The sequence below is a fragment of the Vipera berus genome (assembly GCF_964194415.1).
Source record: "Vipera berus genome assembly, chromosome: W".
In the NCBI taxonomy this organism is placed as follows: Eukaryota; Metazoa; Chordata; class Lepidosauria; order Squamata; family Viperidae; genus Vipera; species Vipera berus.
Genome location: NC_138210.1, coordinates 55,179,084 through 55,190,065, shown reverse-complemented (window position 1 = coordinate 55,190,065; position 10,982 = coordinate 55,179,084). Strand labels below are relative to the sequence as shown.

Sequence of the window (10,982 nt, the reverse complement as noted above, 5' to 3'; positions counted from 1 at the left end):
GAATTAGGTGTTCAGCATAGTGATGGCGTGGAGGAAAAAACTAGCCCTGGGTCTAGTTCAGGGGTAGCCCAACTTCGCTCTTTTATGACTCATGGACTTCAACTCCCAGAATTCCTGAGCCAGCATGGTTCAGCTTGCAAACCTCTCCTTTTCCCCTCAGCATGGCTGGCTCAGGAATTCTGGGAGTTGACGTCCACGAGTCCTAAAAGAGCCAAGGTGGCCTACCCCTGGCTCTAGTTGTTTTGGCATGCAATGCCTTATAATGCTCCCCCAAGGGGAGGAGTTAAAACATTTTAGGTCCCGGTTGTGAGGGGTCTGCAGATATCTTCTCAGCCCTCCTCCTGACCCACACAGTATTGCCTTCTGTTCACCTGTTGGAGAAAGCCCATCCAATGTAGCTAGCCTTCAACGTACAACCACAATCAGGACCAGAATTTTTGTTGCTAAGCAAAGGGGTTATTACGAGAGGCATGCCTGATTTTGTTACCTTTTTTTGTCACGGTTGTTAAGTGAATCACTACAGTTAAATGTACATTTATTAAATGAATCTGGCTTCCCTCCTTGGCTTTGCTTGTTGGAAGCTGGCTGGGAAGGTCACAAGTAGTGGCCATGTGACTCAGGGATCCCACAACTGCCATATATACGTGCCGGTTGCCAAGCATCAGAATGTTGATCAGCTGACTATGGAGATGCTGTGATAGTCATTAAGGGTAAGGACCCCCATCATAAATCCCATTTTCTGAGCTGTTGTAAGTTCAAACAGTTCACTAAATGAACCGTTGTAAATTGAGGACTACCTATAAGGGATTCAGTATTCGAAAGGGTCAGGTGAAATCCATTCTTTTTAAGTAGTCAAGTTCCACAATACAGATCCATCTATGTTCTTCGATAAAGTGACGAAACTAGTAGACCAGAGAAACGCAGTGGACATATTATACTTAGATTTCAGTAAGGCATTTGACAAAGTAGACCACAACCTACTAACTGACAAGCTAGGAAAAGCTGAAATAGACAACATCACCACAAGATGGATCTGTAGCTGGCTGACAAACCGCACTCAACGTGTAGACCTCAACGGCACTACATCCACATGGAGAGAAGTACACAGTGGGGTACCACAAGATTCTTCAACATCTTCATAAATGACTTAGACGAGGGAATTGAATGGGAGCTCATCAAATTTGTAGATGACACCAAACTGTCAAGAATAGCCAACACTCCAAGAAGACAAACTCAGGATCCAAAAAGATCTTGACAGACTTGAACAATGGGCCCTATCTAACAAAATGAGTTTCAACGTGGAGAAAAGCAAAGTCCTACACTTAGGCAGGAAAAACCAAAGGCACGAATACAGACTGGGCGGGACCCAGCTTAAAAACAGTAACTGTGAGAGGGACTTTGGAGTCCTAGTGGATGATCACGTGACTATGAGCCAGCAGTGTGCAGCAGCAACCAAAAAAGCTAATACACTCCTGGGTTGTATAAACAGAGGCATAGAATCAAGATCACACAAAGTAATAGTACTGCTTTATAAAGGCCTAGTAAGACCACACCTGGAATACTGCAGCCAATTCTGGTCACCATATCACAAAAAAGATGTTGAGAGTTTGGAAAAAATTCAGAGAAGAGCAACTAGGATGATCAAAGGCCTGGAGGCTAACACGTACAAAGAACGGCTGCAGGACTTGGGTTTGGCTAGTCTAAAGAAAAGAAGAAATAGGGGAGACATGATAGCAGTGTTTCAGTATCTGAGGGGCTGTCACAAGGCAGAAGGGGTCAGGTTGTTCACCAGAGCACCAGAGGGAAGGACAAAAATTATGGTTGGAAACTGATCAAGGACAGAAGCAACCTGGATCTAAGAGAGGACAATCAACCAGTGGAACAACCTACCCCCAGAAATCGTGGGCGCCCCATCACTGGAGATCTTTTTTTTTAAAAAAAGAGCCTTGGTGGAGCAGTGGGCTAATGCCTCCTTAAGTAACACCAGCTGCCTGCAATTAGTGCAGGTTCGCATCCCACCAGGCTCAAGGTTGACTCAGCCTTCCATCCTTCCGAGGTAGGTAAAATGAGGACCCAGATTGTTGGGGGCAATTAAGCTGACTTTGTAATAATGCCGCTTGTGTGTGTGTGTGTGTGTGAAAGCCCTAATAAGCAGGCATATACATAGAATGAAGGCTACTGCTAAGCTTGTAAGCCGCCCTGAGTCTTCGGAGAAGGGCGGGATATAAATGGAATTAAAAAAATTAAAAAAAATAAAAAAAGAGACTGGACAATCACCTGTTTGAGATGGTGTAGGTCTGTGGTGGCGAACCTATGGCACGTGTGCCATAGGCGGCACACAGAGCCCTCTCTGTGGGCAGGCGTGCCGTCGCCCCAGTCCTAGGCCTTCAGCTGGATTTTATAAAACCTTTTCGCTTTAGGCCTCCGCCGTCATGTGCAAAAAAAAAGGTTCAATCAATCAATTTCAACTTCTTGTGGGGAAAAAAAAAGATTTCACAAAGATGGAATTGATTAATTGAATTTTTTAGTCCCACCCAGTCTGCCGTTACCACTGCAGCCATGCCCACCCAATGGGCCCCGCCCACCCAATGGGCCATGCCCACCTGGCACCTGATGATACATAAGTGGGTTTTGGGTTGCAGTTTGGACACTCGGTCTCTAAAAGGTTCGCCATCACTGGTGTAGGTTCTCCTGGTTAAGTGGGGGGCTGGACTAGAAGACCTCCAAGGTCCCTTCCAGCTCTGCTCCTATTCTGTTCTGTTCTGTTCTGTTCTGTTCTGTTCTGTTCTGTTCTGTTCTGTTCTGTTCTGTTCTGTTCTGTTCTGTTCTATATGTTTGCAGTTTCTCAAAATTTGCATTCCTTGTAAAGAAGCCTTCCATTTTTCTATCTGCTTCTATCTTGTCTCCCATAGACTGAGGCAGGATGTGGGTCTCACATTTTTTATTCCTCCCCCAATTGACTGGGGAAAATACAACATGTGGGATCCTGGGTGCTCTCTGTGCTTGGTTGTTTTCTTGCAGACGTTTCATTATCCAATTAGGTAACATCATCAGTGCTAGAAGGGAGTGGGGCTTGTTTTCTGACCATATAACTGTGGCTTGCCCCCCTGAGTCTTGGTAGGAGTGTGGTTTTCTTCTTGGCAGTTCCTTGATTGGCCTGCTGTTTGTTGTCCGATGGTTTGTTTCAGTTGGTAATTCCTTAATTGGGGTTTTGTTTACCGCTTGATTGTTGATTTGGTATTAATCCTGGTGCTAATCCCTGCTTTCCTGGGTGTTGATTGCTGGTGAAAAGTTGTTTTGGTCTTTTTGTTTCCTTTTTAGATTTTGAATTGTCACTTTTGAATAATACATAGATGTTGTTGATCTCTATGTGTCTGTTGATGGCTGATTTGTCTGAGGGCCGGTCTTCCAGGAATTCCTTTCTGCACTTAGCTTAGTCTAAGATGCTCACAGTTTCCCAGCTGAAACGTCTGTCCAGGCCTTGAGCAATCAAGAAGTTTTCATCCTGTCTTCTGACTGCTAGTTCGTAATTGGCGGATGCGCACTGCTAATCTTCTGCCTCTTTGTCCTACATAGCAGGATACATCCAATCTTGCCAGAGGTTCACTATACATCCAGTTAATGCCGGTCAGAAGGGTTTTTTTTTTGTGTGTGGCTCTACTAACCCAGCTTTCCATAACCGGGTACGCTTGAGACATGTGAACCCTAACCCTAGCCCCCCAGCCCCTTCCCTTAAAGACCGTGTTGGTTGACCATTGGGTGGTGCTGCTCCTCAGCTAGGGAAAAGCCTTCTGCTGTACAGGTAAGTCCTCGACTTATGACCACAACTGATCCCAAAATTTTCTACGGTTGAATGAGACATTTGTGAAGTGAGTTTTGCCCCATTTTATGAGCCTTTCTTGCCGCGATTGTTAGGTGAGTTACCGCAGTTGATAAGTTAGTAACCCGGTTGCTAAGTGAATCTGGCTTATGACCTTGGGACACTGCCGCGGTCATAAGTATGAACCAGTGGCCAAGCATCTGAATTTTGATCCCATGACCGTGGGGAACGCTGTGATGGGCATAAGGGTGAAAAATGGTCACAAGTCCCTTTTTTCAGGGCCGTTGTAACTCGGGAAAGTCAGTTGTAAGTCTGTACCTCTCTAACTGGTCCGCTAAGCGGGACTTATCTTTATTGCGTAGAACAGGGCTTTTCAACCAATGGTATGGGTACCACCTGTGGTACATTGGCACCTAGCAGGTGGTACGCAACCATCCTAGAAAAGTGGTAGTGGGGGAGGGGCTGAAGCAGTGGTAGCACCGCAGAAGCCTGAGCGAGAGATGGCTGGAGCTGCAGGGCTGTCAGGGCTCAGTGGAAGTGCCAGGATCAGCGTCAGGATCCAGCTGGAGCTCAGTGTTGATCCTGGTGCTTCTGCTGAGCCCAGAAGAAGCGCCAATCAGCTGGAAAGCAGCACTGATCCTGGGGCTTCTGCTGAGCCCAGAAGAAGCGCCAATCAGCTGGAATGTTGCAGCATCTCCAGGGTCTTGTGATTTACATTCAGATGCTTGGCAACTATTCATATTTATGACGGTCACAGTGTCCCAGGGTCACGTGAAGTCACCAAAACCTGCTGCAACCACCCAGCAGATGGGGGGGGTGGAATAAAAACCAAACACCCACCCCCACCCCACCCCGGTGCCAATCCTCAACAGAAATGCTCACAACAATGGAAACCTCAGACAGGAGGAAGAGCGCTGCCGGGCAGGCAGGCAGGTGTCTTGCTCGGCTGTGGCTTGGGGGTGGGGGGCACTTTTTTCAGTGCCATTGTAACTTCGAACAGTCACTAAGCGAACTGTTGTAAGTCGAGGAATACCTGTACTTCATCACTTTTTTCCTTTTTTTTTTTTTTTTTGGTCATCAAGTTTTTGACCCCTTGCTAGGCGACTGGTGGTACTCGGATGTTGCCACATCCTAAAAGTGGCAGGCAGATGATACCACTCTAATGGCAGAAAGTGAAGAAGAACTAAAGAGCCTCTTGTTGCGGGTGAAGAAGGAGAGTGCAAAACTTGGGTTGAAACTTAACATTAAGAAAACCAAGATCATGGCATCTGGCCCTCTCAATTCTTGGCAAATAGATGGGGAAGAAATGGAGGTAGTGACAGATTTTGTTTTCCTGGGCTCCAAGATCACTGCAGATGGGGACTGTAGCCAAGAAATTAAAAGACGCTTGCTCCTGGGGAGGAAAGCCATGGCAAATCTAGACAGCACACTAAAAAGCAGAGACATCACCCTGTCAACAAAAGTGTGTATAGTCAAGGCTATGGTCTTCCCAGTTGCAATGTATGGCAGTGAAAGTTGGACCATAAGAAAGGCTGAGCGCCAAAGAATTGAGGCCTTTGAACTATGGTGCTGGAGAAGACTCCTGCGAGTCCCTTGGACTGCAAGGAGATCAAACCGGTCAGTCCTAGAGGAGATCAACCCTGACTGCTCTTTAGAAGGCCAGATCCTGAAGCTAAAACTCAAATACTTTGGCCACCTAATGAGAAGGAAGGACTCACTGGAGAAGAGCCTAATGCTGGGAAAGATCGAGGGCAATAGAAGAAGGGGACGACAGAGAATGAGGTGGCTGGATGGAGTCACTGAAGCAGTAGGTGTGAGCTTAAATGGACTCCAGAAGATGGTAGAAGACAGGAAGGCCTGGAGGAATGTTATCCATAGGGTCGCGATGGGTCGGACACGACTTCGCAGCTAACAACAAAAGTGGCAGAATGGGTGAAAAGGTTGGAAAAGCCCTGGCGTAGAAGGTGAAGACCACCGGGGGGAGCCCCGCTCTCAGTCTCTGGCAGGGCAAGCCAAAATTGGGTGACTTAACAGACACGTTCGCTAGATGGCTCTGCGCCTTGCTCCATCCTCTCTCCCCGTTCCCAACCAGCTTTCTCTTTCGCCCCCCCTCCCCGATTTCCCCACAATCCCCCTCCCTCCCTCCCTCCCTCCCTCCCTCCCCCCCCCCCCAATATCCCGCGCGGATAAGCCCTGAGGTTTTGCAGAGTCTCTCTTCACTCCATTTCCCAAACCCGTCCCTTCGCCAGCATGGAGGGAGGGCGACGTCCAGCACGGTGAGCAGCGCCGGTGCATCTGGGCGCCCCGCGAGGGAAAGATGGGGTCCCCCCAGGAGTACCGAGCTTCGTGGTGGACTTTCCTTCTGCACCAGGCGCCGCACATCAACTTCCAGTTCGAGGCGGCGGGGAGCGAATTTGCGCCGGAGGATTTGGGTTACCAGCAGGTGAGTCTCCTTCCTCCTTCCTCCTCCTCCCCCCCAACTCCCCCCCACCCACCCCCCGCCACAACCACCACCGCCCGTGGGAACGTGGGCATCGAAGGCGTGGAGTGAAGAGAGACGGGACCGCGGGGCTCGCTAGGCTAGGACATGAGTGGGGAGCCGGCAGGCAAGGCAGCCGGGGACGGAGGCGAGGGGAGAAGAGAGAGGCGGGAGGCGGAGGAAGGCAGCGGATGGATGAAGCCGGGGAGAAAAGCGAGCGAGAAAGAGAGAGAGAGAGAGAGAGAGAGAGAGAGAGAGAGAGAGAGAGAGAGAGAGAGAGAGAGAGAGAGAGAGAGAGAGAGAGAGAGCGAGCGCGGGGCGGGAGTGGAAGACTTGAATAAAGCGAATCGAACTGCAGCGCAGCGCCGAGCAATCTCGGTGGAGGGAGGGAGGGAAGGAGGGAGGGGGCGATCAGGGGCAAAGAAAGACAAGAGGGGCAGAAGAGGGGGGGAGGAAAAAAAAGGGGGGTACTCTCGGAATAGGATGGGGCGGAGGCGAAGCGTGCGGGGCAGAGGGAGGGGGGAGGGAAGCCCCGGGGCAGAGGGGGGGGGGAAAGTGAGACTCGGAGGAAGGCGGGAGGGAGGGAGGGAAGGGCGAGCCAGCCTGATTCCTGGGAAGCATTTTGGGAAGGGGTAGGATGGACTGGAGAACCCGTGGAGGGGTGGGGGGGGGGAAGGCGGTGAAGGGAGGGGCGAAGGGATGGGAGAGATCCGGAGGGAGACCAGCCCTGGGAAAGATGGAGGAGCAGATCGGTATGAAGTCGGGGTAGGGAGAGATGGAGAAGGAATGGAAGTGGAAGGGATCAGAGTAAGGGAACTGAGGATGGGGGTGAAAGGCAGCAGGAAGGAGCAGAGTTGGAGGAGCATCCGTGATCTCCCTTGAGGTTACAGCAGGCAAGAAAATTCAGATTCTTCTCTTAAGCCGAATCTGACAATGTGCAGAATTTTGGATAGCCCTCCTCCTCCTCCTCTGTTGGGTGACATTCAGTGGCCTTAAGCAGCCTAGTGGTACCCTTTTTCCCCCCAACCTGGCGCCCTCCAGATGTGGTGGAATGTCTTTGGCCATGTTGGTGGGAATCATGAAAATCACAAAACTAACACACCAGGAAAGTGCAACGTTGGAGGAGATTTGGAGGAGATTGCCTTGCGGTGTTACTTAGAAATTGAGTTCTGTAGACAGGCTGGTCTAGAGAAGGTCCCATAGAAAGATATGTTCAGAGGAACCAAGCGAGCGTAGATATAGCTGGCAATGTTCCAACAGTTGTGTCACTGAGAAAAAGTGCTGCACGGGTTGTGGAAGTGGATACCAACCAGTGCTGTGTTTGGTGGATTCACAAGTAACATCTCTGTTTGCTTGAAAGCAGCCATATTATCTGGCATAACAGAATACACGGCAGCCATACTATCTGTACCAATTTTCACAAGCCGTCACTTGATGAGTTTTGTCTTGATATGTTGTGCAAACTCAGCCACTCTGCTTTGTAAATCATGAGCAATGACACAGGCACTTGTAACTTTTTCAGCAAGCTGTGGTTTAAAGCAAACGTGGCTTAGCAAACTGGTTGGCACAAAATTACAAGCATTCACCTGTGTAATTTCCATTTAGCTAGTCACAATCCAACATTTTATTTCTCGATCTTTTGCTTCTTTTTAATCAAATATGACCTAAGGAACTTGGAAAACTACATATCTGGGAATAGGTAGATATCTGCCCATTTAAAAATGCTCACTTTTAAAGTAATTGTGTTGTGCAAACTGCTAAAAAATACAAATGCATATAGCAGCACGAATCATAGAACAAATGGGAGAAGGAAGAGAGGGAGGGAGGGAGGGAGAAAGAGAAGGAAGGTCGATCATAAAACATTTCCAAAAAGTTCTACTATATCTTTTAGAACTTTTTTTTGTCTTTCAGAGGGAAAAAAAAAAATTAGTGTTGAAAAACAACATATATCCATCCATTTCTTTAAATCAGCTGTAGATTTCTCCTGCTAATGTTATATCTCTTTTATCTAAATCCATGACTGAAAAAATCCACAATTCTTGATACCTTGGTAGATACTAAATCCTGGTCATATACCCAATATCGCATGCCTCCTTAATATACCACTGTTGATCCAACTCACATTGCAACAGTAATAGGACAAGACCAAATCATGAGTTCATGTTCCAGCTGCTGAATTATATCTCTAACACCATGGTAATTTTGACCCATAAAATATCCACTATCTACAAAACAATTTTCTTGTTGTTAATGTATTTAAACACCTTGTTAAGGTCGTAGTGAACTGATTTCACATTGCTTACTTTATTCTCAGTATGTCAGAGTATCAGATCAGGGTTGGAAGGGAAGATCTTGGAAGTGTGCCAGTCCCCCTCCCCCGCCCAAGGTAGGAGTCCTTATGCCATCTTGGAGAAATGGTGGTCTAATCTTTTCTTGAAACCCTCCAAGAGATGGACCACCCACAAATCTGGGAGGCAAACTGTTCCATTGATTAATTGTTCTCCTCAGTGTCATGAAATTCCTCCTTGCTTCCAGGTTGAATGTCCCTCTGACCAGCTTCCACCAACTGCTTCTTGTCCTCCCCTCAGGGGCAATAAATCAACCTGTTCTTCCCTGTGACCGCCCTTAATATTGGAAGATGGCTATTGTGTCACCCCTCACCACCACCACCACCACCAAGTCTTCTCTCCATTAGGCTAAGCCTACCTAGTTCCCTTAGCCATTCATCCTACAATTTAGCCCGCAGGCTCCTTGCCATCTTTGTTGCTTTTCTCTGCCTTCTTTCTAGGGCCCCAGCATCTTCTCTGTATCTTGGTGACCAGAACTGGATGCAGTATTCCAAGTGTGGCCTCATTAGCACAATATAGAGAATTCCTATCACTTCTGGCAATCATGATAATATCTCTCTGTTGATGCATTGGCTTTTGGGGCAACTGCAGCAAACCTCTGGCTCATACTTAAGTGGTGGTCCACCAGGACACCTACATCCCTCTCACATGCATTACTGTTGACCAGGTACTGCTTATTTTGTACCTGCACATTTGGTTTTCCCTGCCTAAGTGCAGAACCTTACTTTTCTCACCACTGTGACTGCATCTGGATCCAATGCTCAAGGTCATCCTGGAGAAAAATCTATCTACTTGGTTGTGAAGAGCTGATAGCAATAGCACTTAGACTTACGTACCGCTTCATAGTGCTTTACAGCCCTCTCTAAGCGGTTTACAGAGTCGGCATATTTCCCCTAACAATCTGGGTCCTCATTTTACCAACCTCGGAAGGATGGAAGGCTGAGTCAACCTTGAACCAGTCAGGATCGAACTCCTGGCAGTGGGCAGAGTCAACCTGCAACACTGCATTTTAACCACCATGGCTCTTATTGATACTGACCTCATGGCACATAAGCAATTTCAAAAGTCACAAAATTAACTACTGCTATGTGCTTGACAGGGGGCTGCCTTTGGAGAACATCTGGAAGCTGCAGCAGGTACAAAATGCAGTGGTGCAAGCAATTATGTGAGCTTCATTGGTTGCCAGTATGTTTCTAAGTTCAATCCGAGATGCTGATAATTACCCAGTAACCTTTTCATGGCATGAGCCTACCCGTGCCATCAGGTCCAGTGAAACAGTCATGGTCCAGGACCCCTTCTATTAGAGAATGTCATCCAACAGGATGCAGGAAGACAGTCTTTTTTTGTCATGGTGGAACATCATCACTCTGGAGATTAGAGTAGCATTAATCCTGTTGGCATGATTGTGTCACCAAGCTTAGGGTTCTGGATGTGTGGCAGAGCCTGTGCAACGGTTGTGATAATTTGCTGCTGGAGGGATGTACTGATTTCTACATGCTGTTATATGGTGTTTTTAAAACCGTTGTCAGACATTCAGAGTCATGGATTTAAGATAGGCAATCATCTACACATAATCCTCACTTAGCAACTGTCTCAGTGACCATTCAGAGTTACCACAGTGCCGGAAAATTAACTTTGCGACCAATACCTGCATTTACGACATTTGCATAGTCTTTTTCTCAGTTACGTGTTTGCCACTCCAACCAGTTAGTACGTATTCTATGTAAAATCATAAGCACAGTCACGGTTACGTGATTATTCACTTGGCGACTGCTTCATGTAGCAGCTGAGTTGCTGGTCCCAACTGCAGTAAATTGAAATAAGTAAAATCAATTCAATCAACATCCTTCAAAGAAAAGGACTGTTGACTTAGGACACACAGATAATTGTTCCTGAACGTCTAACTTGATGGAATTTAATGATACAAGGGGATGATCTTGTGATATGGCGTGAAGAGATGCTGCCTACAGAGCAGTCAGATAAGAGGCAGCATAGCCCATAGCTGCACAGTGGGTGGGACAAAAGGCTCAGAAGGCTTGGTGACTGCCGGAGAATTTTACTTTCAGACTTGCTAGATTCTGTTAATGTAGCTTTAGTTTATTTGGGTTTTCCCCCCTGTCTGGTCTATTTGGGAAGACTGACATAACAGAAGAGGTAACAAATATCTAAGCTGCACATATTGCTAAGCAGCCCTCAGAGACAAATGATTTTTTTTTAGTTCTGCAAAACTTTTCAAACGTTTTCTCAGAGCTGAGTGGATCCAGGATGATGTTATAAGAGGACCAGTTTACCCAAAAGACATATTAAATGCTAGTCATTTATATAGCTTAGATTT

General features: G+C 47.2%; 1 protein-coding gene across 1 annotated transcript in view; it reads left to right on the top strand.

Annotated features, from left to right (window-relative positions):
- Nucleotides 1–5,748: 5,748 nt before the first annotated feature.
- LOC308676299 (protein tweety homolog 1-like) overlaps nucleotides 5,749–10,982 on the top strand; it is a gene marked incomplete at its 5' end in the record, with an annotated part of 109,988 nt that continues 104,754 nt past the window's right edge. The window contains 2 exons of the mRNA XM_081342112.1: nucleotides 5,749–5,760; nucleotides 6,070–6,263. Of these exons, the coding sequence (XP_081198238.1) occupies nucleotides 5,749–5,760; nucleotides 6,070–6,263 (206 nt within the window). The remainder of the gene's footprint in view (nucleotides 5,761–6,069; nucleotides 6,264–10,982) is intronic.